The following is a 26,904-nucleotide window of genomic DNA, read 5'->3' as shown; positions in this document are numbered from 1 at the left end:
GGACACAGCTTCGTCTTGTAAAATATCGTGCATTTTTATAGATACATAAGACAAGGTACTGTATCTTAGAATGCAAGAGCGGGTGAGAAGGAAACCCCGCCTCTCAAACCCGAATCACCACCATTCCTTATCTATAAAAATGCAGGATGTTATATGATTCTGGATGCTGTCCACTGAGAGCCCGTCAAAAACTCCATTCCTCTTGGGCTCTCTCTGGACACATCTTGATTTTGTAAAACATTATGCATTTTTATAGCTATATGAAACTGAGTGTCACGTTTGAGAGACCTGAAAGGCTGATAACCAGGAAGATGGGCTTGAGGCCTCTCATATTCGTGACATCCAGATGAGTTATATATAAAAATGCATAATATAATAGGATTCTGACTATTGTCCATTGAGAGCTATTCGAAAGCATCAATCTTCTTGGGCTTTCTGTGGACATAACTCTGATGCGAAGATTACTGTGCATTTTCATAGGTACATCAAAGACAGGGTCGTTTCTGGGAGAGCAGCGGATATCATTATTTCTATAGTACATCTTTTTTCTGTTCTCTGTTCACTCGCTCTTTCTTCACTACTACTCTTACATGCTACTGTCTTCACTTCAGCCCAAAAAGTCAGGGCTGCCCAACAAGCCACTACCCAAGTTGGTGCCTCCCCACTTTGCCAGCATCCTTGCCTTCACTGCCTCATCACCACAGGTCCAGTAAACAATCTCCCAGCCCCGGTAGCCTTCCAAAAGCCGAGTGAGAGCTACACCCAGCTTGTGAGCGCCTCTCACATCAAAGAGGTGAGAGCCGTCACTGAGCCAGGTGGCTTCACCTTCGTAGAGGTTTTTGAGCCTCAGATGGCTCAGACCAGGGTGAGTGGCGAGCAGGGGCTCGAATAGGCTGCTCACTCAGCCTGCTGGCAACTGACGGCTCACAACGTCTCTGAACTGGTCTACAGTTTCACTGTAGACGCTCACTCCCTCCATAATGATAGAGGTGAAGTGATGGTTGGTTGCGCGGAAGAAGGTCTCTGGGATGCGGCAGTTGTAGAGAGCCAGCTCCGTGTTTGAGCCTTCGAAGAGGTGATAGAAGGCGTCGAAGTGACGCGACAGCATACCGTGACACTCAATCGTGTCAGGGCGGCGCGAAAACTCGAGTGAGGGAGGGCGGGAGAAGCGAGTGATCGAGTTGTCGAAGCGGATGGTGGTTCTGCACGATCCGCCCACCTGTGCATAAGTAGACCAACGGCGGTATAGCCATCGGATCAGGCTGTCGTAGGTATTGGGCTGATTGGAGAGGAATTGAGGGTCGGGGAGCTCAATCAATAGGTCATCTCTCGTTAGGCCAGCGGCACGTGCGGCAGGAAGTATCTTGTTGTTCAACAACGTAACTAAACGACCCGAGGCTAACTCAGGGGGGACTTCTTCACCCAGAGGAGTTGGGCGCCAGCGGATACCCAGGCATACTGGTTGACCATGCGCTGCAAGTGCGAATAGAGCCTGGTTGTAGAGCTGCTGGTACTGTGTGGCGTTGCGGCGCTTGCAGTCTACTACGAGAACCAGGGTATGAATTCTAGGACCATAAATGGGGTGCTGACAAGCTCTCATCATGTTTTCCATGCCGGACCTCGTGTATAAGAAGGCTACACGACCAAAGGACGACAGAAATCTCGGGAGGGTAGCACGAGACCAGAGAGAATGGACTAGGCGCTGGGTAGGGATATCTTCTTCATCTGCCTGGGCAGCGATCATTCTTTGAAGCTCTAAGGGGAAGCCAGGGGGAATGTTGATTGTCTGCATCTGCTCTATAGTTAGCGCTAGCTCTCTCTGTGGGTTACACCGCTATAGAGTCTCTAGGGCCGTCTGTAAGCGCAGGAGACGATAAACATACAGTTGCGGTTGTAACGTGGTCAATTAAAGTTGTGCTGTTGCATGAAGAGCCTGTGTCATTAAAAGTATGCTGGGATGTGATGACCTTGTCGGCGAGCGAGGATGGTGGCTAGTGAATGCAAGATGAGATTGAGTGATTGCAAAACAAGCGTGTGGGTGGTTCTGATCAAGGTGGAGGTGGTCGCCAAGACAATAGTCTTGTTGATAGAGGTTTGGGAATCCGCTTTGGGCTTGATTATTGCTCAAACTTGACTTGGCTTGTGTGAACCATCGAGAGAGTTGTTATCGACCAAGAGAGGAACAACAACGGTAAAGGGTTGAGTCTCAGAGTCTTGTATTGAAGCTAGAAGACTCTATGATCACTGGGTTACCCTGTTAAGTTTGTATCCCACGCTCCATCGCCCATTGAACCTGCACTTGAAGAACCTGATGTAGATAGCCTGTATAATGCTATGTCTAGGATTCTCTCGGATCATTCCCATGTCTAGATATCTTTTCGGTTGCGTCAGATACTAAGGCATGAGAGCGCACAACCTGAGGTCTCTCCTCCAGCAATGTGACGACAACTCTCGAACACCCTTAGTCAACTGACTATCACATGAAACTGTCTTATCATGCAAGCCTATCTCAGGAAGACAGATGCATTCGATGTACAAAGAGATGCATGAGTCCTTGTTCGATTCTGCGCGGCGGCGTGACCTTACCATTGGCAGCCCCCCTTGCCCGCCTACCAAACAGACCTGTCGATCTTGAATCTCAAGGGCTCGAAGAGATATAGAGCGTAGCTGCAGCTCAAAACCTAAATTTTCGCGAAGACTAACAAATATCTGGTTGCCTCTATACAGGGCCTTTGTTCTCGCAGCAGCTGCGGCAAGATGGGGCTTACGGACTTTTCTTTGTGGACTTATGCAAGGCCTACAGAACCGCCGGATCCGGCGAACCTCGAAGCGAGGGGTAGAGAGAATTCATTGTTTTTATGCTTTTGACAAGTTTTCCATCCCATCATTTGCTTTCGTGATTCGTATTCCCATGTGTTTCGACCTCTTCCCATAATGCCCCTAATGACTTGACTTGATAATGTGCTGGCGACTTCCCCTGGAGACTCAGCATGATTTCTGCTTTCCCCAAGATGAAGCCCTCCAGATACAGAAGTCTCTTTTGTCTCATTCATGCTTCTTGCTTGCTCAACCGCTATGCGGAAGTGTATGCTGTTTTGACTCCTATAGTGACCTGTCAGCATGCTTCAAGTAACCCTTATCAGAGAAACTTGCCGTATCATGATTCAGACGAAAGCTGGAGTGACAGGGCGACGAGGAGCACGAGTCTGACTGGTTTGAAGAAGGCTGGCAGGAGTAGCTGAAGTAGGGCGAACACGCGTGTGTGCAGTCTGAGGGCGAGCGATAGGGGTGTCAAAGGGGTTCTCGCGCTGGTGCCGATCGATGCGGATGCTTGAGCGATCGATGCCATCGCTGCTGGTGCCGTGCATATAGTTGCTGGCGCTGAGACCGTACAAGTTGCGGAGGCGCAACTCGATCGGATCGCGGTGCTCGGCATGGTAACCAGGTCTCTTACGGCGCACTTGGATAAGTCAGTCGGGTTCAGGAGCTAGGAGATAAGGGTGGAATCACGATAGTCAACTTGGTACAGCACGCCCATGATGAGGGCAACCAGGAAGACAATCCACCAATCCGAGCCGCGGAGCTGGAGAGCAGCCCAGATGGTGAGGGATAAGAAGACCGAGTTGATGATGGACGCGGCGATGAAGAAGGGAGTCAAGAAGATGCTAGACATGGTGTAGGATGTTTGATAGTGCGGTTGTTCGAGGCGGTAGTGATTGATGTTGTATGATAGAGATAGAGTGGATGGGCGGATGTGCTTGAGTGAGATGTTTGGTAAGTCGCGTGGAGTGGTGTTGACGAGAGACGTGTAGAATGGACGTATTTGGTGGTGTTGTGCCGAGACATAAGACGACTGTGATGTCGTAGCAACCAGATACACCAGACCCCTGAATCATGCTCTCGCATCTGTCACTTCTACACTACGCATGTTCCAAGGGGAAACGCAGTCTGCAAGAAGAATTGAATATGTCACACGCTGGAAGCTTTCATTGTTGTTTGAAGGTCATCATCTGCATTTCTCCCAACATCCGCCTTTGTGTTCCGACACAACGCTGCAACGATGCATGCCATTTCCTACTCAAGTTTTTTTTAAGAAGGGATAGTGGAGTCAGAGTAGTGGAGAGGAGCAGCACGGCGCAACCGACCGGCCGCCTTGTTCAGTGTTTTCTAGAGTGAATGATTAGCCTTGAAGCATGGGCTCCGAGCGTACAATAGCCTACGGAGGTAGCTGACCCTCTTGGGTTCTGCCCTCGAGGGCGGCGAGTGTGTATGCCCTGTGGGCGAAGGTTCTGAACTCTGGGCTCGATGGCCCGTGACTTTGACGGACTATCAGGTTGTCAATACACTTTCGAACCACTCTAGGATCGAATTGGCTTACGTTGTTGCCATTCAAGGGCGCGTTGAGTGTACCCTGATGGGTCAGAAGACGGTGGTGGAGGAGCGGTCGAGGAGCGACGGCTGGCGCGAGTAGCAGGAACACCAGACGAGGACGAGGCAGCAGCACCCATGATTGTTTTCGATAGCAAGAGAAAAGGAGGTCAAGGATTCAATCCGTGTGAGGTGGCGCAAAAAGCTTGAAGAACTGGCTGGCGATCAAAGTGAAAGTTCGTTCAGTGAAATTGGCATGGTATTTCTCGTCATGACCAATCGAAAGATCCAATGCTACAATGATCCACGACACAAATCATCACGATCAGAGACACCACTGAGATGAAAAATGCTCAAGACTCTCTGTGGACATACCATCATTGGAAGAATCTCTTTGCATTTCTACAACCCTGTTTCAACCGTAATTCGGAGCTTAAGAAACCACACGAATCGAGAAGCAAACCTTCAGGTTTCTCATCTTCTCTTCCAGATGCTGACATTGTCAGTACCTTCACCGATCTTGTGAGTTCTCTCCGGCTTCCAGTGAGCAATCCTCTCCAGAGCGCCTTCTCCAGGAGTCTGGCCTTCTTTCCAGACAGCAAAGCCTTCCTCGTCATACTCGACTTCCTTGCCGGGCTGACTCAGATGGGCAAGGTAAGTCTCTGGTCTAAGAGCCCATGGGGGTCCACCAGTTGATGGAGGCTTGTAAGTTGGGAACTCAAGACAGATCAAACGCCCACCAGGCGACAGTAACGATGACTGACGAGCTGCCCACGCAGGTCGCAGGGCTGGCGGCAAGGCGCACAAGAACTGCACGTTGTCAGTAGCCATCCACAAATCTCAGCAAGCTTCTGCGACATGGGCTTACGGTGTAGTCATAGATCAGATCCCACTGTCCTTCCTTCGAACCGTCTTCTCCAATCGCATCCTTCTCCCAGCCCTTCTCGAAGAAGTCACCAAACACAAACTTGGCACTTCCGCGGCCCCTGGTCTCGTCCTTGACCGCATACTCAGGCTTCTCCTCCCAGCCCTTGGACTCGGCGTTAGCAGCCTTGACGGCGGTAGCAGCAGCCTCAACACCAACAGCATCGTATCCCCAGCTGGCAAGCAAGAGTACATCGTAGCCCTTGCCGCAGCCGGGTACCAGAGCGCGCAGGCGTCGGCCAGACTGAGCGGTGGGCAGCAGATCCTTTCTCTCAGCGAGAGCATCTGCTAATGCCGGCGAAGCAAAGCCTTTGTCCCAAGGCAAGTCGTCTTTCTGCCAGAGATGCTCCCAACGATTGGGGTGCTGCTTTGGGTCATGATTGAGGAAGTTTTGGCGGAGACGCTCGCGGGCGTCGGGCTGGTCGGTCATGTTCCCTTTGTTCACAATTGGTCTTTGTCGGGTCGCTTGTCTCAAGAAAGACTTCCAAAAACGTAGCGCCAGTTCTAAACCTCCGCAAGAATGAATATCGAGGTGTATGTATGCTTCAATTGGGCGGAGCAGACCTTCCTGTTGGAGTTCGAAGGAGTTGACGTCGTCGACTTTAAGAAGGTTCAACCTCGGTAAAGGTCGGCGATCAGATCTAGACGCCATCGCCGACCTCACCCGCTGGAGGACGTCTTCCAGGTTCACGACGACGAGACATGCGAGATGTCTTCCATTCATTGTACAAGCAACAATTCTTTGCGAAGAGAGAGAGAAATTTGGGGGTGTCATGTAGATGCTTTCGTGTTCCTGACGCTGGCTTTCTCAATCTACAGAACTTAGCCAGGCAAACGACAGAGTCGCAATTCTAGACATCATCTTCAGGCAACCGTGCTTGACTGAGGTCCGAGTTGACGTGCATAAGATGGAGACACAGTCCATAGTATACTTTGTCAGCAAACTGCCGCATTGGCAAGGCACTCTCGAACACACCTCCAATGTCGACTAGCTTCACACAGACGTGGTAGAATGACTGCTAGCAAGGGCACGATAATACACCTCGCAAGGTTTCAATGACTCTTAACATACTCTGGAAAACCTCACTGAGCTTTGAGCTGACGGAATATGTTGATCGCCGAGTTGGAGCACGCAAGATTGGGAGATCCGACGGCTTGGATTAGTATGCGTCCAGCGTATCAAGAAGGATGCATGGGTGGCAGAAGATCATTCGAGGTAGAAACTCTAGCATCGTCAAGTGGTTCAATGGCCGGAGGAACAGGGACGCAAAAGAGATCATGGTAGACGACTTCTGAGCTGTCATCACGTACCAATAGCAATTCTTAGACACGTGTCTTACAAGTCAATCAGTCCGTATATCAAAGACTCTTCTGGATGACCTTGACGTGTTTGCGCATAGAAGCTTTGGTATAGAAGTTCATGGATGGTGTGGCTGGGGCTCGGCGCAAGACCCTTATTCTCACATACAAAATTCACCACTACCTACTCTACCCTTCTCTTACACCACCACCACAACATCACATCCATCTTCCTCAAACATCATACAACTATTCTGGTACAGCTTCTTGTTATCATCAACCTTCGAAGACACCTTCTTATCGATCCGCAGTCGCGTCATCAACCCTGCTGCGCAACATCAACACGCGTACACAAGATGTTTTCTTTCAACCTTTTCAAGTGCTGCAAGGGCGACACTGCTGGCGACCTCGACTGCCTCCCACCTGCTCGTGCTATCGAACTGCAGAAGCCCAGCCCCAAGAAGGTCAAATCGTTCCTACCCACCTCAGTCAGATCCATCCCTGAACTCGACGTCTCGCCCTCCTCAAGCACCTCTGTTGCTATGTTCGACTTCGAGGCCATGACCAGTGTTTCTCCTCGCACCAACACATTCACCGTGCAAGGCAACTTCGAGGACGTCGACTTGTCGTCCCCAACCATCTTCTCCTCGCCTCCTTCCCAGGCGCGCAAACTCCCCTCATCACCCTTTGAGGACCAGTACGAAGTCGGCTACTCTCTTGCTATTGATGACGCCTCCTCCTCAGACGACAATGAAAGCTCCTACCCCTCTTCGCCTTGCTCCACTGTACCTTCCGTCCTGTTCGAGCAGGCTGATCGCACCAGCTCCTTCAGCACTTGCCCCTCGCCCTTTGGTGATGAGCATGAGGTGGAGCAGGACATCGAGTATGCCCCTACTACTGCTTCATCCATCAACGAGTACACTCAGCGTGCCATGGAGTACCAGCGTGGTGGGTCGCTTGTTTTCCCCATGCTTTCCGAGACTCATTAGCAGCAATTACTGACAACAGCCTGAGTCCTCCTTCTCTTCGGACCCGGTAGTGTCGAGTACAAGAACCTTCAGCGTGACCATGCACTTGCCGTTCTCGAAGGTGTCAAACCTCAGCGCAACGACCCCCTGAGGTCAGTCTCTCGTTTCCTGACATCCGAAGTAGTTTTTTGCTAATCGTCACTCCAGTCCCGATCTTATCAACACTCTGGCCGAGAAGATGGGAAGAAACCCTCAGTGCTGAGCACCGCACACTTCATTACCCCTTTCCAAGTTTTTCAAGGTCCCAGGGTCTCGGAAACCGGCCACTGTGCCTCGTCCAATGCAAGTCAATATCCTCGTGCTGTAAACAATCAGCTACTGACCTTCCCTCCCAGCAACCAACAACCAAAGTCAACAGACATACGCTTGAACGAAGTTACGATATGAAGAAAGGATTGAAGAGCATTGCTATCATGGTTAGGAGATAACCATGGGTTTCAGGAGTTTTGCGATGGTTTGCAGGTTCATGATCAATGGTTCTTCGGTGTGCCTTTCGTCTTTACAGTATCACGTAGTCTCAACTACTCGCACTTTCGTCACTATATCTATTTCTCCTGTCATTGTCTCTGGAGTCGTAAAACAAAGAAGACATTCCATTGGTCTCCTCTCGTCTCTTTGGTTACAAGCTACTATAATAATCATGTCGTGCAGTTTCACAAGAGTCATTGAAATGCTGCTGGGAGCTGGGAAGTCGTTTCTTTTCGTGCCCCTGACTACTCCTACAAATTTCTCTCTCTTAATCTACCTAACACGATATCTTCATGTCCTCCTACTGCTCATTGTTGTTGTCCTCGTCGGAGCTGGAGTCGTCAACGGGCTCGAACTCGACCAGCGGGATGTTGATGATGACAGGGGCAGGCGGCTCCTCCAAGCACAGGGAAACCAAGACTGTGAACATAATCAGCAGTGTCTTGAGCTGTGCGTTGGTAAGAGATGCTTACCAAAAGTGGCTTGAAAGGTGCCCACGCCAATCATGGCGATAACGATTGGCAGCCAGACCCGGGGGCTACCGCTCCTGGTTGCCCAGAGCAAGAAGAAGGCGAGCATGGCGTTGACGATGACGCCGCATAGGAAGACAGGGCTCTTGAGAGGTTGGTACCAGGGAGCCATTGTGGTTGCAAAGGTGGAAAAGGAGAAGATGCTGGTGGTGTCCAAGTAGATAAACGAGGTATTGTTCCCTTTGCCGTTGTGCTAGGTACTTGTATTGTTGCTGCTCAACAGGTGAAAACGAAGGAGAGTTGTGAGCGTGAAGATGTGATTCGTCCCGTTGCTCAGATAAACGAGGTCAGCTTTAGCCGACCACAACATCCGCTGACTCTCATCCACGTTTCCAACAGACTCCCTTCCTACACAGCACCAGACCAAGACAATCAATCACACTCTGACAACCGCGCACATCGCCAAAATGCGCACGTTGTTGACCCTACCCACCGAGTGTCAGTTGATCGTCGTGTCCTACGTCGACGACAAGGACATCCTCACACTTAACTCGACTTGCCGCGCCATGCATCAACTCCTGCCAGAAGTCATTGCCAGCACCTTCGCCGCTGATAGGACATTTCAGTTCTCCATCCCTGGGATGACAGCTTTGCTTCGACTGAGCATGAACAACTGTGACGCACGCTTTGTCAAAACCCTGATCCTCACCCACTCAGGTCGCCAACAGCCCCCTAGCTGTTACCCACTCCTGCGCAAGGCCCTCCAAAACCTTAGCCCTTCTGGCAAACTTCAGTCCATCGGTGTTCGCCACGCTGACGACGGAGTGAACTTCGAGTCTGACAAGCAGCAAGCACATAGACACATCAAACACTTCTTGGAGGAGACTCTGCTCAAATGGGCACTCGATGCAGACCTTCCGATCAACAACATCATCTTTGAGGTCGGCCATTGTCAGGACATATTCGTGTCGGGCGTCCTCCGCCGCGGCTGGGCCCTGTCCAGGAGAGCCACGCGTAGATTCACGACAGAAACCAACGAGGTCATGAACACTATGCGTGATCTGAGATCAGCTTCATTCCCTAATGCCAAGCATACCTTCAGGTTTGTCAGACCTCGCGCTGAGGGTACTCGACACTCGGCATATGATCCTGAAGCTGGATCTCTCCGCGGCTTTGGTCTCACAGTTGATGATTGGTGGCTCTTGCAGAGATGGTTCACCCGTCCAATCATGCTGAAGACCATCACCCTGACTGACTGCTCCATCGAGGACTCAACCTTTCTCTACCTGGCTACTAACCCCTCGCTTGAAAGTCTCACGATTAAGCACGCGTATCTATATCGTCTCTCCACACCAGCTCATACTTGGATATCTACAATGATACGCCGGCCGTTTTCAGATCGCCACTGGGAAGAAGTGCTCGATGCCTTGCGCATCCGGTGTCACGCTCTGGCGCACTGCTGCCTGGGTCATCTTCTATTCAACGATGACCGCATGTTCACTGGACCCACATGGGAGGCCAGAAACATCGATGATGTAAACGAGCTTCTTCACCAGCTTCGTACGAGAAGACGCTCGCGTATGGTGTACAAGAAGGAGAATGCTCCCTCTACTGGGCCACGCAAGCCCCGCAAGAAGGCCCCGAAGATGAAGAAGACTCGCTGGACTCACAAGAAGAGAAAGTCCGCAACAACTACTTCCAACGCCCAAAGCTCAGCCTAGAGCTACTTTATGCCTTCGAGCATTGCCTTTCGAACGACCTTCGCCGCATCTCACCGATAGGCCTTGAAGACACAGCTAGGTCGACCTCAGCTTGAGTAGAAACTCTTCCATCAAGACTTTTAGATCCAACGATCACAAGCTTTCCCATCTTTGCCTGAATACAGAATACCTCCCAAGCCACACAAAATGACTTCAAGACACGGCACACTTTACTTTGAGCGCCGAAAGTCTCCAGCAAATTCTTCCCCAACTGTTTTTGCCTTTTCTACAGGTCCTTCACAATTCTACCGTCTTTAATGAGATTCAGCCCCCGATTACAAGCATCAGGTTCCGATTGGGCCATACAACCACGCATCAGTGTTTTCCACAAACCTCGATCCTTCTGTGCCTAATTCGATGCAACCTTTCACTAAAACCGCTAAATTCCGATGACAAATGCATTCACGCGCCGCCAGCAGCTATCCATGCCTCGAGACGATTTTCACCGAAGTCATCCGTTATCAATGAGACATTCTCTTTTTCTTCCCAACTATGACAGCAAGGAATCGGCCGGCAGGAACACAGGAAGCTATGGTGGAGGGCTGTTGTCCCGTTTCTTTCCGTTTGCGACTTTCTTACCTTTGTCATTGGTGTTTCCATAGTTCTGCCCTCCACAGTCTCTCTTCACAGCCTTTGTTTATCTTCTTGGTAAAGCTTTGTTTCCCTTGGTGGTCTTTCCGGCTTCTCCCCTTTATTCTAGCATAGCGAGGTAGTCTTTACTCCGAATGAATTGTTTCACCACGCCAATGTCTCTCGGCTTGACATCGCCTCCTGAATCCCTTCAAAATGATACAACGGGGGCCTGGAGAGGAGACGTATGGTTGAGAAAATTTTCTATTCCCATGAACCTACAACAGGTGTTCTTTCCCATACATTTTCAACGCACGTCAAAAGATCCTACAAATCTCATCTACACATTCGTAACTATCCCATTGCCACAAATCTAGGCTTACCATCATATCTTTGACAAAAGGCGCTGCAACATGCTCTTCTTGGGTTTCTCAGCTTTCTCTGGATCTTTACGAGAGTTTCGATGGTGTCTTCTCTCTCCTGGATATCTCGAAGATGTTGGTGCTTCTGGCGTATCGTATTCGTCTCTTGCTCTCTGGCGCTCAGGACCTACCTCCTCAGTCTTCTGCCTCCTTGCCCTTGGTCTTGCTGTTGGCGAGATATCTCTGGCCTTTGATTCTCGATTTGAGGAGTGTCTGTGAGTCCTAGGGCGATTATTGTCATGATGCGACTTCTCAGCTTCTCGTCGCCGTCTTCGTCGTTCTGCGCGCTCAATTTCTTTCGCCCTGGCTTCCTCTTCGGCTCTCTCACGAGCAAGTCTTTCCTGCTCCAAAGCTTCCTGCTCACGCCGCTTCTGCTCTTCGCGTCTGGCTCTCTTTTTCTCCTTTTCCGCCGCTCTGAGTCTCGCCAGCTCTTCCTCTTTCTCCCGTAACAGCCGTTCTTGCTCTTCCAATGCTGCACGTTTGCGAGCTCTTTCTAGCTGACGTTGAACTCCTTGTTCACGAGCTGCGAGTTCTGCAGCGCGGCGTCTAATCTCTGCTTGTTCAGCCGCTTCAGCACGAGAGGAACGTGAATTTGTAGTGCTGAGACGGCGGAGTATACCAGGTTGAGGAGCCGTGGTTGTCGAACTGCGGCGGCGTGAGGAGGTAGCAGCAGACGATGTCTTTTGATCAGATGGCGGTTGTGCGACGTCTTTGACTTTGTGGTGAGATGAGCTGTGACGGTTCGAAGAGGATGACTTGGAAGACCTGCGTCTTTCTTTGGGAGGTGAGGCTGGTTCTTTGCCCTTTGTCGAAATTGGCGGTTCGTCGAAAGAGACTTTCGAGGAGTGCTTAGATGGTGAAGGCGGCGCGGCTTCCTCTGGAGCGGGCTGGTTTGGTGCTGGCTCTTCGGGTGTTGATTCTTCAATCAGGGGTGATCTGCGACCTGAAGTCGAGTCTGATATAGGTTCGCAGCGACTTTGCTGCGATATTGAGTCTCCTGGTAAGACTTCTGCCTCGGTGACTGGCTCCTGTACAGAGGCTTCCGTACTCTCTGCATTTGGTGGTCGTGGCTCTTCTGGGCTCTGTCCTGGCTCTGTTGTCGCGTCTTCTGGCTGTGGTGAATCGACAGCTTCTTCTTCCAAAGTCTGTATAGGTTGCTGACTAGATTCCTCGTTAGGTCCTTGTGTTCCCTCAAGCGATGGAGCAGTATCTACAGGTTGTGTTGCCTCTGTGGCCTCCTCTGGTTCGGATAGATTTTCCGAAATTTTATGTTCGAGTGCTTCCGTGACTTCGGTGGCTTGCGCTTCGTCGGCCAACACAGGCAAAGGTGACTCCTGACAGGTATCCGCACCAGCTCCAGTTGTTGAAAGTGGGGCATCTTCTGTTGTATCAACTAGCTGCTCGGGTGTATCTTCGGCTTTTGCTTCAGCAGATTGTGTCGAAGTATCTTCTTTGGGAGAAGGTTCTGACGTTTTTATAGGATCTTGCGCTTCTGACTGTTCACAAGCGACAGAATCAGCAGCCTCGGCGACAGTTGTGTCGTTGGCTTCTTGGCTATCAGCAGCAGCAGGTTTCTGGACAACAACAACATCATCGATGCTCTGTGGAGTAGGTTTCTCAGCAACAGGCTCTGCTGGCAGTTTTTCAGCAGCTTTCTGATCCTCCACGCCCTCGATCACATGCTGGCTTGCGACCTCATCAGCCTCAGTTTTGTTTTCTGCCTCAATGCCTTCCTCAGGAGCTCTAGCTGGTTCTAATGCCTCTGTCGAGCGAGTCTCTGGTTCAGCCACCAGCGCCGATGTGCCTTCGACGACCACGCTTTCATCACCAGTTTCTGGACAAAGCTTTTCTTCCGTTGTTGGTGCAGGAGTACCTTCAGCTTGTTCTGCGTCACCTGCTTCCCCTGTTGCCGTCTCGACTGCGACTGGTCCTTCGACGTCCGCCGTCAATAAGTCTTTCGTGACATCTTCGGCAGCCTCTGCAGTCTCCGATGCTTCCAAGACAGTCACGTTCTCATTCGATTCATCTGGGCCATGAGCTTGCTCCTTCAAGGCAATGGAAGGGGTCTCTGGAGACACTGTCGCGACTTCCGCCAGAGGCACTGTATTTTGTGCATCTACTTCCTGGACGTCGCCGACATCTGAGGGTGTCTTTTCGCAAGCTTCTGAAGCTTCCGTTTCTTGAATTGGCTGAGCATCTCCGTCTGGGAGGTTTGGACTCTCATCGACCGCAGGCTCGCCTTCAGTCTGACCCTTGTCAACTTGTTCTGGAACACTCTTCTCGTCAACATGCTCTGCCTCGATTCCATGATCCTGATCAGCCTTAGGATCTGGTTGGTCCAATTCTTGGGCATCTGCGACGACTTTCTCAGGCTCCACGGTTTCGGTCGATACTTCTGGCTCTTTGCCTTCATCCAGTGCTTCTCCTGGCTCTTGATTTTTGCCGTCCTCGTTATCCTCTTGATCTATCATAGCAATGTCTTCCTTGGCCTCACTCTTTTCTCCCGCAGCCGCACCGGACACAGGACCAGACTCTTCGCTTCCATGAGTCATTTCTTTCGTGCCAACTTTGCCATCAACGGCCGCATCGTTCGATTCATCCTTTTCCGCAGCAACATCCTCTGTGCTCTGTAGAACTGGATCATTTGGCAAGATAAGTGCAGCCAACTCCATCAAGGTTGGTGCGGGTTCAGCAACAACTTCTGCAGGGGCGACTGGTGTTGGTTCATCGACAGCCGCAGGGAAGCCTGGAACAGATGATGCTTCAGTTTCTGTACTGGGCACTGTATTCGGGCCAGTCATGTTTGCTAGATCGGATTCGCTGGTCTCTGGTGTTGATACCTCCCTGGGTACTTCTGATGTGCTGTCTTCTGGTGTTCCTGGCTCGTTTGATGGCCCAGGGGTCGCTATTTCGACTGCATCGTTCGTTGAAATGTTGGATGCATCATTTGCTTCGACTGCAGGATCCGATATATTGTCTGTGTTCTTTGGTCCCTCTGTTGTTGACGAAGAAGGTTCGGCAGCTTCGTCCTTTTGCGCAGTCGAAGCCTCGGCCCCAGGTACGTCGTCGGTCGTTCCTTCCGCTGGCGCGTCATTAAGCTCTTCTGCCTTTGGTGCCATTGCACTATCAGACTGGGGTTCCACATCGGCTGGCGTACTGTCTTGATCTTGAGGAACACTATCCATCGGAGGGTCCTGAGGTGGAGAGTCCGACTCTGGCTTAGCTGAAGCTGTTTCCTCTTCATTATGTAGAGGCTCTTCGTTGGGTTCGGCAACGCCCTTCGCCTCCTTGTTCTGGTCTCCTTCTTCCAGAGATGGTTCTATAACATCGAGCTCAGGTGGAGAGGATATGACAGCGAGCGCATCATCCTCTTTCTGCTCAGGTGCCTCGACTTCGACAGTTTTCTCGATCCCTGCGTTGAGGTCAGGAGATGGATCGGCAGTGGCGGGAGTGGGCTCAAGCTCCTCGTGCTGACCAGGCACAGCAACAACGACAGTGTCTGCAGCCTGGACAACCTCTGAGATCTTTTCCTCCTCGCCTGGCGACATTGCTGTGTCAGCGTCATCAGCACGAGGACTCTCTTCCTTTTCAGGCTGCTCATCAACCTGCGGTTGCTCGACCGCACCAGCCTCTTCGGCGGCAGCCTCAAGATCAGGTATTACAGTGTCCTCGACCTCATCTTTCACACCAGTCTCGTCAATAACTTGCATCCCTTCAACTCCAACAACCTCTATAACACACCCACTCGGTGGTGGCGAAGGCGCAGGCGGCGGTGGAGGCGGGATTGCCTCACCACTCTCAACCTCAACTCCCTTCCCGCCCCTAACTTTGACCTTCTTCTTACTCTTCGGTTTAGCAACAGTTTTGGCTTTCCCCTCTCTCAGCGGTATAATCTCCACAGGTCTCTCTACATGACGAGATTTGCTATTTTTGCTGCTGGACTTCTTCTTGTTGGATTTGGAAGGTTTGATTGGTTCGGACATTGTGACGCGAGGGGCTGGAGGCGGTGGTGGTGGGATGGCGGTGTCTGAGAGGGTACCTGGAGAATCGACCTCGATAACAATGATTGCTGCTGTATCGTCCGTTGAGTCATTGTTATCGACGTCGGTAACTTGGATGATATCGTCGGAGGCTACGGGAACGGGGTCTTGTATATCCTCTGATGCGGTGTGAGTCTCTACAGTAAAAGTCTCACCAGTATCTCCTGGAGAGGCATCAGAGCCACTAGACTGTGCTTCCGGAGGCGTGGCACCTTGCTCTGCTGTAGAATGCTCTTCCGCCGTAGATATTTCATCAGAGGGTAGGCCTTCTTGGGATGTCTCTTCCCCGGACGAATCGACATGAGGGGATTCGTCAGACGGCGGATCCTGCACTTCAGCCACATCTATAACATCCGTTTCCACCTCTTCCGCCTGGGCTTCAGAAGGTTGAGACGCATCCTCGGTTGGGTTTGATGGGGGAGTTGGAGTGGTGTCCTCTCCTTTCACATTATCAACAATCTCGACCGGGGCAGGCACGTCAGAAGCAGTTGGTTCTTCTCCTGAAGAATTTGCAGCCTCTATAACGTCTCCAGAATCTTGATGATTTGGTTCCATTCCGTCTATAATATCTGATGGCGCAGGCTCTGATGCGTGAGCTTCTTCTGGCTGCGACGAAGCATCAGCTTCAGGGATAATAATCGGTGGGGCTTCTTGAGGGGCAGTGTCGTCGCACGCCATTGCTGTTTCTTCTTCAGGTGGTCCGGTTTGAGCTGGTTCAGATGCAGCCGGTATAGCTGTGGTAGCTTCCTCTTGCGGAGGGTCAGAGGGTTGTTGCGCAGTTGCCGCATCAAGGCTCGATTCTTCAGCCGCCGCTGGTTCAGTAGCGACTTCCTCGACTGGATCCTCGGGTGGTATATCCTTTTCGCCCGCATCTGGTGAGACTGCCACTGGGGTTGTCTCTGTGGCAGCATCTCCGGCAGGCTTTTCCACTTCTATATTCTCCTCCGCTTCTGCAGCAGCTATATCACATCAGTCTCAGAATCACCTCCATGACCGACCTTTAACTTACCTTCGGCATTGACCTCCTCCTTTCCCTCGGCTGTCACCGCTGCTTCTTCCTCCCCTGCAACATCGTCACCTTCTTCTGCCTCTCCCTCTTCCTCATCCTCCTCATCCTCCCCAGTCAAAGAATAGACCGGCGCCTTCCCCCAGATGTTATAACTATAATGTCTTGGATCAATCGTATATTGCGGTTGTGGCGGCGCCGGCCAGGCAAAAGATGGTCTCACCTGGCCTACATTCCCAGCGCCTTGACCCGTATTCACATAGCCTTGACCTGACCATGGATATTGTACCCTCTGTTGCGGCACAGGCGCTGGATATTGATAAGGTTGATGTTGTTGAGGGGTAGGACGCTGAGAGGAAGAGGAGAAATTTGCGACGTTTATGCCGCGGAGATTGTGGCGGGCGAGAATGGATGCAAGGTCGTTGGACATGGTTAATCTGTGGTTTGGTACCTGCGGAGATATTGATGGGTGTGGTTTCGAGGCTTGGTGTTGGTTCAGAAGAGCATGTATGCGCCTTGACAACCAGTGATCCTGCTATCAGCAAAAGGCCGCAGACGAGACTATATAAAAACAGTATAGAAGGAAGCAGCGAAGAAAAAGGACAAACCAAATTTAAAGATATGAATACCCAAAACTTACTTGACCCTACCTGTGCATATATATATGCAGATACGCTCCGTCGTACAAGTATCGCAAATCCTCGGGCGGTTAAGCAAAGCACTGCGAAGTTCCCCAGTATCGCTTGCTTGCCATATCTCGGGATCTACGACTTGCAGATTTGCTTGACACGTCAATGGTGATATTGCAAATCTGCCACGTCGAAGCAATATCAAACACTTGCATCACCTCAGCTGTGGTGCCATCACACAACGATGAAGTGACGACAGTCGCTAGAGCAAACCCCTTCGTGTCCAGTTGAAAGACTAGCTGAGTTCGAGGTCGCTTGCATCAGGCCAGGCCAGGGCAAACTTATCGTGTAACAAGCCCAGCCCAACCCAGCTGTCTATCGGGTAGAAAGCCATTTCCCGTGACATGCATTAGTTTGGCTGCACCTTCGGTGTCCCTTGGTAAGCATTGCCGAGTCACATACTCCAATATCAGAAATCTGCAAGACGTGGCAAGATTGCCTTCGCAAGGACAAGTCTTAGCAAATCTCTTGTGACCATGATAAAGCGACCACAGAAATTGCACTTTCGTGGACTTTGCAGGCTTCGTGGCATCGGCGGACTCGAAGGCTAACGAGGACAGCAAGGTCGCGTTAGACCTTTGATACGTTGGCAGCGACACACTTCCTCGAGTAACCATACTTGCAACATCTCAACCTAGTCCTCTCGTCCTCTCAACCCTCTCTCTGCCTTTGATTTCAAACCGCGTCAACCGCAACACAAAAGACAAAGAAAGCCACCTACTCGACCTCTGAGACTACCGCCGTGGAAGTTCAGGGAATAAACACACAAACTTCATTCGAAGCTTTCGGGCATCAATAAATTGTGACGACTGTGGAAAACATGCATGCCGGTCGGGACGGCGCGGCAGCTAGAAGCAAGTCCCTCCCTCTTCGTTGACATCGGTGGCTTTTGTTCGAAGCATGTATGCAACGTCTAGTCATTCTGATGGCAACGAAGGCTTGCGCCAAGGAGATCGGTATTGGCAGGGTTATACCACTGACAAGGGTTTTCGAGACTGACGGTGAGATTGTGGGAGCTACAAAGGGATATCTGGGGGTCAGAGTTATCAAGTTTGGCTAGTATTGTTTGAAGACTCATTGGGCAGAGGTTCATATCAATTGATATCGATTTAATGGTATGGTCCTCAATTTTGATGTTCCAAGCACACTTAACGAGAACTGTGGACTTAGACTGTTGCAGCACCACAAGGAATTGTTCGCATGGAGAACAATCGTCTAAATTTCCTTAGTCCGTATAAAAAGCCATTCCATAGCACAAGGTATACCACAAAGCTGATTCGTTACTCGATAGGAATCAAAGTCATCAGATCTCTCAACTATACCGGATTCCCTACAACGACACCTTGCCCTTGTCCCCCAAATCCTCCTCTGAAGTCCCAAATCCTTACACCCAAGCCCAACTCCTCCCAACCAAGCAATTTTCCTACTCTACAATTCCCACACGGCAAAAGACCTCGTACCCGAAAGAACTCCCACTCCCGCTCCTACTCTCCCACGTTCGCACCGTTGTGCCATTATATTGACAGTGATGTCTCTGATAAAGTCCCGCAAGGATCACGGCAAAAAATAGCAGGTGGTTTGTAGATCTCATGAAACGGGCGGGCGGCCTTCTCATCCAAAGATCTCGGGAATACTGCCATGCACACACATACACACACGCTGCTCTAACCTTACAAGTTACAAAATTTACCTCAATTACAATAGAAGAATCGCATTTGGAGAACAACGGGAAGTATCAATCTTGGACATAAAGAAAACTGATATTTGTCGGACTTCGCTCTCTGATCTTTGCAGTACCAGAGATGAACAAGACCTTTTGGTAGATAAGATAGAGGAAAAACTAAACTCATGCCATGTTCTTCATTTGTGGACAAGGCCTAGACGCCACTCCTGAGGGTATTCTGCAAACCCTAATGGTATTCCTAAGTCCCTGTGACAAACCAAAAAAGGAAAAAAAAAAAGAAGAAACAAGAATGTTGCACAGGAGCAAGCCTGGCGAATGAAAAGATGTGAAAGACCATCGTCACTTTTTCAAAAGGATCGTGTGCCTTTGTCAAGTCTTTTGGAGAATAGCTTGTGTTGATACATGTTTTGGCTTCCATTTTCCATCGAGAAGCCGCCTGCAACAGTGAAGAAAATGTGTGAGCAAATGAAAAAAGAGTTTGATAAAAGGAAAAGTCATGACCTGCAATAATTAAACATATCGCTGCCTTTATTCATAGCCGGCTCCACGCTGCCACGGGCTCGCTCTGCCTGTTTGTTGTATTTGTGGCGAGCGTGCTGGGCTCGTGCTGTGGTTGCTGCGCACATCTGGCGTTGTGAAACCAGTCTTCTCGTCGAGATATGTGGGAGGGTTGTGTCTTGGCAAGCCACCATCCGAAGGGAAGCTCGAGATGCTAGCGTCGTGAGGAGAACGAGGAATCTCGCCATATCTGCCGGCCATTGAAGAGCTGTTACCACCGATGCGAGGCTCGGAAGTGGAACTACCAGACCAGCCGTCCTCATCGTCTTCGATACGAGCACCCTTCCAGCCAGTCTTGCCTTCACCACGAGCGGTAGCACCCAGGGCATCGAGCTCCGTGTTGAGTTGAGTTTGAGACTTGATGAAGGAACCACGGTCGTCGCGCATGGGCTGGTATCTGGTGTCGGGGTTCTTGGAGAAGATGGCGAATGCCGAAGCGACAATGATGGAGATGAGGAGAATCAAAGAGAAAACGGCGTTGAAGATGAAGAAGAGGATACCCATGACACCATTGACCAGGCCAGGTAGAGAGAAGATGCCAGTGAAGAAGAGCAGGAAAATGGAGTTCAGGAAGTTGAAGAAGCAGATGGCAATGTTGAAGGCGTTGGTCTTCTTGTCCATGTACGGGGTGAGGACGCAGACAACAATGAAGAAGACAGCCTCGATGATGAGGAAGGCGATGGCCTGGAGTGTGCCACTACCCTGACCAAAGGCGACAAACATGCCCTTGAGAAGGAGGTAAGCCAAGACTGGGACGATGAAGTAGTAGGCAGTGGCCTTGAACTGGACGTAGAGGAAACCCCACTTGTTAAGCGAGACGGGATCCGAATAGAGGATGTAGGCAGGGTTCTTGTGCATCGAGACGGAACGACGGGCAAGACGGATGACCTTGGAAGAAGCCCAGGCGAGTATGCCAATCATAGTGAAGACAGTGAAGACGGCAAGAACGACTTCGGCAGCCGAGTCACGCTTGGTGAACTCCCAGAAACAGAGAACGACCATTTGAGGGAAACCGATGAGAACCAGACGGAAAAGAATACCCTTGAGAACGGTGGTCCAGCCGTTGCGGAAGTCCTGGAACTTGTCACCCTTCATCTTACCCATCTTGACGAGACCTTCGCAAATGAACTTGAAGATGATGACTCCGAGAACGACAAAGACGACGAAAATGAGGAGGAAGATGTATCCAGTAAGGAAGATGTTGGTCAGTTCAATCTTGGCGCGGAAACCGACACGCTCGATACCACGCAGAATGATAGTCTTGGTGGCGGCGTCAGTAGTGCTTGATGTTGCTCTAGGCATAAGCTGGTGCAGTTTCATAACACCGCGGGCGATGAGGCGCTGGGCAGCATGAAGAGAACGCTTTTGCACCTCGACAGATTCAGTCGACAATTCAGACAGGACAGTGCTGGGAGTGCCTCCGGTAGAGCGCTGGTACCAGGTAGCGATGTCTTGAAGGAAGCCGACACGAATGATACCCATGCTCCACTGGAAGTTCTGGGTCCACGAAGCGACAATGGGCGGAAGAGGAACAGCAGTCATACCGACCAGAGACTGTGCCTGGAAGTATCCGAAGAGGGCAAGAGTGTTGGCAGCGACGTGAGCAGCAGTGTTGGAGTGTCCAAGACCCGAAGTGATGGCAGAGACAAGTAGAGCGAGGCCGGCAATAACGGCGACAGCCCATGAGACACCTTTTTGGTCGACCGTCTTGCCGTTGGTTAGTTCAGCTTGCACACAAGCAGTGGCTCTACCAGTGTCGGTGCTGTTAACGTAAACTTGGACTTTGGCGTCGAGGTCAGGAACGGTGTATGCGATGCCTAGCATGGTAAATTAGTGGACAACTCGTGGATTGAGAACTCGAGACTTCTTACCAGGAATCTGGCTGACTGCATCGGCAGGCAGGACAATGTTGGAGTCAAGGTCAATCTGACCCTCGTTCATGGGGCACAAACCAGCCCATCCTTCCTGGCAAGGGTCCAATGTTTTCTTAAAGATGGACAAGCCGTATGCGCTGATGACCATGTCGATGGTGACATTGCCAGAGATTGTGGTGATACCAACGACGTTGAAGGTAAGAGTGCGGTTGTCAGGAGTGAAGGCGACATTGAACAGAGTGGCCGAGAAGTTGGAGTTCGCCATACACGTACTAAGCGATGAAGACGAGATGACACGCTCATTGTTGATGCCGGAAGCCTGGGTCATAGGGAGAAGGGCGGCGAGGAGGGCTATTAGGAAGCCTAGAGGCGACCTTGTAGGACGCATGCTGGGCGAGCAATAGAAAATACCAATTAATAAATGCTGCTGGTGATGCTAGTGCCGGAGAAGCAGTATGCTAATGTTGGTAAAGGCGTGCAATGCTGCAGATGGTGTCGCGACTCAGAGCGACAAGAACGAGTGGGGAGGTGAGTGGTCGGAGATGTGGGTGTGTGTTTGATGGCAAATGGGTGGTTGGAATGTAAATGCGGACGACAGGACTCTTTGGGCCTGAGACAGCTCTGCTAAAACCGGAACAGAGTGGAAAGTCAAGTCTTGACGTCGAGAGACTGCTGAGCGAGTGACGGCGTGCGTGGATGATGGGAAAAAGGGAAGGCGCGCGGGGAGGCTGGGAATGGGGAAAATAGAAGGGCAAGAGTTGGAGATGAAGGGAAGGAAAGTTGGAAGTGACGAGTCGCGGCGGGTGCAGCAGTTGCAGCAAGTGCAGCGGCGACGGGCGGTTCGTTCAGTGGAAAGGGCAACGAACGTGGGATGCAGCAGGAATCCGAACGACGAAAAGGCGAGAAACACGACCCTCAACACAGCCAAAAGGGCCTCCCAAAGACGGAAGACGTGCGTGACCCGATCAACAAGCGCAGATTAGCGCCAAAGCCACGCCAGCTGATGTCAACGACCGCTACGATCTTTTTCCTTTTTCCGAGTCGGACAAGCAGATCCTTGGTTGCCTTCGTCACAGATTCTCAAGGACAAGGCGAGCGTTGTAAGAAACGGATGAAAATTGATTTGAAGCAGCGCTGCCGTATGGGCGCCTGCATCGGGGTTGCTGTTTTACGTGCCAGATTGGCTGTTGGACAAAGGGGGCTGTGCAGCTTGTTTTCGAGCAATAATCCAATCCAATCCCACACGCTCGCTCTTCAGGGGTCCTGGACCTGAGACGGCGCTCCAGTCCACTCTTCCCGTTTGGCGATCAGTGCGCCACCATACTGCTGTTTATTACGCGGCACCAAGAAAAGCTGGGGAAACCATTTGAAACGCCATCGAGCCCTGTCGATGCTACTTCTTGTCCATCGCAATCCCTGCGACTTCTGTTGAGTTTGTACACTGGCTACGTACACACGCCGGCTCAGGCCTTTTCTTCAAGTCTCACCTACAAGACGACATCCGTAGCAGCCGGACTCGTAAAGCCACAGCATCATTCCCAGGATCACCTGGTTAAACAGAACCCGCGCGTGCTCAAAATAGACAACGGCTATGCAGTCCCGTAAACGGCCTTTGTACAGCGACAGCACTGCTTAAAGTCTCTGGTGCTCTCCCATCCCCTCATGTCTTCTCTTCTCCTTGCAATTCAGTGTGGCCGTTGCTTCACCTGCTCGGCATGAAAACATCATTTCCCATCGTCCTCTGGAGGCATTCTTCAGAGATCAGCAGCGGAGTTGTCGCATGCTATCTCGATCTGAGTCGCCAAGCTTCATAATACGGATAGGGATCTTCTTGGCCAGCCCCAGCGTATTTGCATACGGACAACAGCACAAGCTGCGCCAGCCTTGGTATAGACAAACAATGAGTACAAAGGTCTTGGACATGGTTGGCACTCATCTTAAAATAATCTGTCTGGCAGGACTGGGCCTGCGCGTGATGATTCTTTCACAGCAGCATATACTTGTGTGCAAAACGCGGCGTGCCAGTGCGGTCAGGGCGAGGACGGTGCCGAGCAGCGTCGTTCTCACAATACGCGGCCTTATGTAAGACTATATACAAGTACTGAAAGTGGTAGGTCTATGCAAAGGTATTGTTGTAGTACAGGGCGACATATCAGTACGGTTGTTGTCACGGCGTGGATCTAATCTTCCTAGCAACGGGCAGTTGACCGTTGGACCACACTCACAAGATTGCCAACAGCTTCCAGAAGAAGGGCTCAAAACGCGAAGTCTAGAAACCGATTATCATCATGCAGTCGTGTTGGAAAGGAGAAAGGATGAATAGTCGCAAGCGAAGATATCCATGGTTCGACACGGCTCCTGTTCGTGTTCGGAGATTGAGACAGCGGCACTCAGCTTGCTGTGGAGGGAGAGAAGAGGGGTTGGCTATGAGCATCTCTGCATAGGCTATACACTGTTATACTGTAGGCTGTGACAGACTTCATGAAAGTCAAGGACGATGGATATGCGAGTCATCATATCCAGCCAATCTATCCGTCACCGGTGGTATGATTAATGGGTGGTTGATGATGTCGAAAGGGTCTCGCATGGTCTGTTCGGTGTTTCGGGGATTGGCGACCTTGATCTGATAAGATAATCTGTGCTTGGCGTCACGCGCTGCGATAACCTTAATTTTTTTGTTCGAAGATCTGCCCGACCAAACTTTGCTGGGCTGTCGACTTTTCGCCTGTCATCCGTCATTTACCACAGCATATCAACATGTCGAACCCGGAGCTCGCATCCAAGAAGAGAAAGAGAAAGCACGGCTCTTCCAAGTCTGCCGATGCGCCCGCCCCCGTCGTCGCCAAAGAGACTGTCGCCGCTCAGGATGCGGAAGTGAAGCCCCGCAAGAAGTCAAAGACCGCCGAAGCAAGAGCAAAGGATGTCGAGAAGGAGGAGGAAGTAAATGAGGAGTTGCGCGAGGCCGCCGCTGAGTCCGCAGCCGCCAACGTCAGCGACGACGATGAAGAGGAGGCAGACGAGAACATGGACGGCGCAGAGGTCGAGAAGCAGGACATTGGCGAGCCTTCAGATCTGCCCTCAGCGCTTGGAGTCTCCCTCCCTGGACAGGACGCCCTGCCCGAGAAGTTCACCGACATCAACCTCTCCGAAAAGACACTCAAGGCTCTTTCCGACATGAAGTTTGAGAAGATGACCGAGATCCAAGCAAGAGGTATCCCGCCTCTTCTTGCCGGCAAGGATGTTCTGGGTGCTGCAAAGACTGGTTCCGGCAAGACTCTGGCTTTCTTGATTCCCGCCATTGAGATGCTGCACTCGCTCAAGTTTAAGCCCAGAAACGGTAAGCATGTGCCTGTCTGATTTATCCTGTCGACTTTGTACTAATTATGCTGTTCAGGTACTGGTGTCATTGTCGTCTCGCCTACCCGTGAACTCGCTCTTCAGATCTTCGGTGTCGCCCGTGAGCTCATGGCCCACCACTCGCAGACCTTCGGTATCGTCATTGGAGGAGCCAACCGCCGCGCTGAGGCCGAGAAGCTTGTCAAGGGTGTCAACTTGCTCATCGCTACACCTGGACGTCTCCTCGATCACCTGCAAAACACCCAGGGCTTTGTCTACAAGAACATCAAGGCTCTGATTATCGATGAAGCCGACCGCATCCTTGAAGTCGGTTTCGAAGATGAAATGCGCCAGATCATCAAGATTTTGCCCAAGGACGAGAGACAGACCATGCTCTTCTCAGCCACCCAGACAACAAAGGTCGAGGATCTTGCAAGAATCTCGCTGCGACCTGGACCTCTTTACATCAACGTTGACCACAGAAAAGAGCACAGTACCGTAGAAGGTCTGGAGCAGGGCTTCATTGTCTGCCAGCCTGATATGCGTTTCCGTCTGCTGTTCACCTTCCTCAAGAAACACCCCAAGAAGAAGATTATTGTTTTCTTCTCGTCATGCAACTGTGTCAAATACTACGCCGAACTCCTCAACTACATTGACCTGCCCGTTCTGGATCTCCACGGCAAGCAAAAGCAGCAAAAGCGCACAAACACTTTCTTCGAGTTCTGCAACGCCAAACAGGGCACTTTGATCTGTACCGATGTTGCAGCTCGTGGTCTCGATATCCCTGCCGTTGACTGGATTGTGCAATTCGACCCTCCGGATGACCCAAGAGACTACATTCACCGTGTTGGTCGTACTGCCAGAGGTGCCAACACCAAGGGAAAGAGTTTGATGTTCTTGCAACCCAATGAAGTTGGCTTCTTGAAGCACCTCGAGGAGGCTCGTGTGCCGTTAACCGAGTTTGAGATGCCCGAGAAGAAGGTGCTGAACATTCAGAGCCAGCTTGAGATGTTGATTGGCAAGAACTACTACTTGAACAAGGTAAGAATGATCTATTTGCTGCTGTTGCTGATCATGGTGCTAACGATGAATTCTACAGTCGGCCAAGGATGGTTACCGCTCATATCTTCAGGCATACGCATCGCACTCGCTGCGCTCAGTCTTCAACGTCAACGAGCTCGACCTTGTCAAGGTAGCCAAGAGTTTCGGCTTCAACACACCGCCGCGTGTGGACATGCAATTGGGCTCAAGCATGAAGATGGACAAGAAGCAAGGCGCTCGTCGCGCATACGGCAGTCAACCCAGACAAGGTGGAAACTACAAGCGTCAACGCCAGGAATAAATGGTGTGAGCGAGCTTGAGAGAGAGCATATCTTTTGTTGGTAGCATTTTGACATATGGCTTTTCTATGGTAGCGGGCGTTTGAAAAGTGTGGTTGTACAAGTTAATCAATCTTGTTCATTTTTCTGAAAGTTTGTTCCTTATCACAATTGACTGGTGACTTCATCGAAGCTTAATGTATTTCGAAGTCGATTGCAGAAGATGGCAACAATTGAGTCTACAAGAGTCGCGTCTCGTCAAAGCTGACATTCCATCATTGTGAACTTGTATCATTGAAGCAATCATCAATATAGAAATTGATGGTTTTTCGAGGGGGTGTTCACTCCAGAATAATATGGACAGGGTGATGTTAATAGCTTGACTCTGATGGCCAAGGCCGCGGCGGAGATGACGGCGTCGCGGGTTGAGGGGGCAGGCGCGGGAGTTTGATGAATTCCAGTTCCAATTCAAGATTATCGAATTCAGATCCAAAGTCGGAAACGAGCAGGCACTCTCGACTTCTGGAAGGCTTCTCTCTTGCACGCTCTTTCCCTTTGTTTCGACAACAGTTTCGTCAAGTCCAGTCTCCTTCTTCGCTCCGTAGCTGCAATCGCCTTGGTCCAGTCGCCGGTCACCTTCTCCTATCCAGCGTTCCCAGCACCTCCGAAGCCTCGACTCGCGTGCATCCGTGACGACAATTTCCACACCCTACAGCTTTTAGTATCGTAATATGAACTGAGACATAACCCTACCAACCTCTACAAACTCCGGTCAAGATGCAGATGGTGGCAGAAGAGGAGGCGCCCAGGTCCCTGTCGCCAATTGCGCGGACTCGCCTGGGAGAAGGTCACAGCCAGCCCTCGTCTCCCCTACGAACTACTTTTACTCCGGATGTCCCTACCCCAGCCCAGACCACTCTCTCCAACGAATTGCTCAGACCCCCAACCGCTGTTTCTGTACATTTCGGCCCTCCAACTCCTGCCGACTTCAATCTGCCATCATTCAAGAACTTCCAGAATGGCTCAGCTCCTCGCTCCGTCTCGGCCACAAGCCCTCGTCCGCGACCATTCGTTCTGCGTCATGACTCA

The 26,904-nt window shown here is 51.0% G+C and overlaps 9 protein-coding genes across 9 annotated transcripts; 3 read left to right on the top strand and 6 right to left on the bottom strand.

Annotated features, from left to right (window-relative positions):
* Positions 1 to 607: 607 nt before the first annotated feature.
* M437DRAFT_50260 (uncharacterized protein) lies at positions 608 to 1,792 on the bottom strand (the record flags this gene model as incomplete). Its single annotated transcript, XM_041021975.1, has 2 exons — positions 608 to 900; positions 958 to 1,792. The coding sequence occupies 2 exons, from the start codon at positions 1,790 to 1,792 to the stop codon at positions 608 to 610; spliced, it is 1,128 nt and encodes a 375-aa protein (XP_040879146.1).
* Positions 1,793 to 3,164: 1,372 nt separating this feature from the next.
* On the bottom strand, positions 3,165 to 3,673 carry M437DRAFT_85033 (uncharacterized protein; the record flags this gene model as incomplete). The annotated part of the gene is made up of 2 exons (XM_041028215.1): positions 3,165 to 3,460; positions 3,511 to 3,673. 2 exons carry the CDS (start codon positions 3,671 to 3,673, stop codon positions 3,165 to 3,167), a joined length of 459 nt encoding a protein of 152 aa, XP_040879145.1.
* A 543-nt stretch (positions 3,674 to 4,216) lies between these two features.
* Positions 4,217 to 4,508, bottom strand: M437DRAFT_85032 (uncharacterized protein; the record flags this gene model as incomplete). The annotated part of the gene is made up of 2 exons (XM_041028214.1): positions 4,217 to 4,326; positions 4,379 to 4,508. 2 exons carry the CDS (start codon positions 4,506 to 4,508, stop codon positions 4,217 to 4,219), a joined length of 240 nt encoding a protein of 79 aa, XP_040879144.1.
* A 334-nt stretch (positions 4,509 to 4,842) lies between these two features.
* Positions 4,843 to 5,722, bottom strand: M437DRAFT_49852 (thiol methyltransferase; the record flags this gene model as incomplete). Its single annotated transcript, XM_041021907.1, has 2 exons — positions 4,843 to 5,178; positions 5,237 to 5,722. The coding sequence occupies 2 exons, from the start codon at positions 5,720 to 5,722 to the stop codon at positions 4,843 to 4,845; spliced, it is 822 nt and encodes a 273-aa protein (XP_040879143.1).
* Positions 5,723 to 6,947: 1,225 nt separating this feature from the next.
* M437DRAFT_85030 (uncharacterized protein) lies at positions 6,948 to 7,821 on the top strand (the record flags this gene model as incomplete). Its single annotated transcript, XM_041028213.1, has 3 exons — positions 6,948 to 7,539; positions 7,606 to 7,711; positions 7,767 to 7,821. 3 exons carry the CDS (start codon positions 6,948 to 6,950, stop codon positions 7,819 to 7,821), a joined length of 753 nt encoding a protein of 250 aa, XP_040879142.1.
* Positions 7,822 to 8,570: 749 nt separating this feature from the next.
* On the bottom strand, positions 8,571 to 8,729 carry M437DRAFT_31115 (uncharacterized protein; the record flags this gene model as incomplete). The annotated part of the gene is made up of 1 exon (XM_041019195.1): positions 8,571 to 8,729. A coding segment is annotated over one exon (159 nt), but the record flags the coding sequence as incomplete, so codon positions are not given.
* A 295-nt stretch (positions 8,730 to 9,024) lies between these two features.
* M437DRAFT_85028 (uncharacterized protein) lies at positions 9,025 to 10,278 on the top strand (the record flags this gene model as incomplete). The annotated part of the gene is made up of 1 exon (XM_041028212.1): positions 9,025 to 10,278. The coding sequence occupies one exon, from the start codon at positions 9,025 to 9,027 to the stop codon at positions 10,276 to 10,278; it is 1,254 nt and encodes a 417-aa protein (XP_040879140.1).
* Positions 10,279 to 19,256: 8,978 nt separating this feature from the next.
* On the bottom strand, positions 19,257 to 21,425 carry M437DRAFT_50126 (TRP-domain-containing protein; the record flags this gene model as incomplete). Its single annotated transcript, XM_041021954.1, has 2 exons — positions 19,257 to 21,103; positions 21,158 to 21,425. 2 exons carry the CDS (start codon positions 21,423 to 21,425, stop codon positions 19,257 to 19,259), a joined length of 2,115 nt encoding a protein of 704 aa, XP_040879139.1.
* Positions 21,426 to 23,917: 2,492 nt separating this feature from the next.
* M437DRAFT_50245 (ATP-dependent RNA helicase-like protein has1) lies at positions 23,918 to 25,838 on the top strand (the record flags this gene model as incomplete). The annotated part of the gene is made up of 3 exons (XM_041021973.1): positions 23,918 to 24,497; positions 24,555 to 25,537; positions 25,596 to 25,838. 3 exons carry the CDS (start codon positions 23,918 to 23,920, stop codon positions 25,836 to 25,838), a joined length of 1,806 nt encoding a protein of 601 aa, XP_040879138.1.
* Between the last annotated feature and the right edge of the window lie 1,066 nt (positions 25,839 to 26,904).

Source organism: Aureobasidium melanogenum (genome assembly GCF_000721775.1).
Source record: "Aureobasidium melanogenum CBS 110374 unplaced genomic scaffold scaffold_12, whole genome shotgun sequence".
NCBI lineage: Eukaryota > Fungi > Ascomycota > Dothideomycetes > Dothideales > Saccotheciaceae > Aureobasidium > Aureobasidium melanogenum.
Note: the sequence above shows the minus strand (reverse complement) of the source record. Positions and strands in the feature narration are given on the sequence as shown.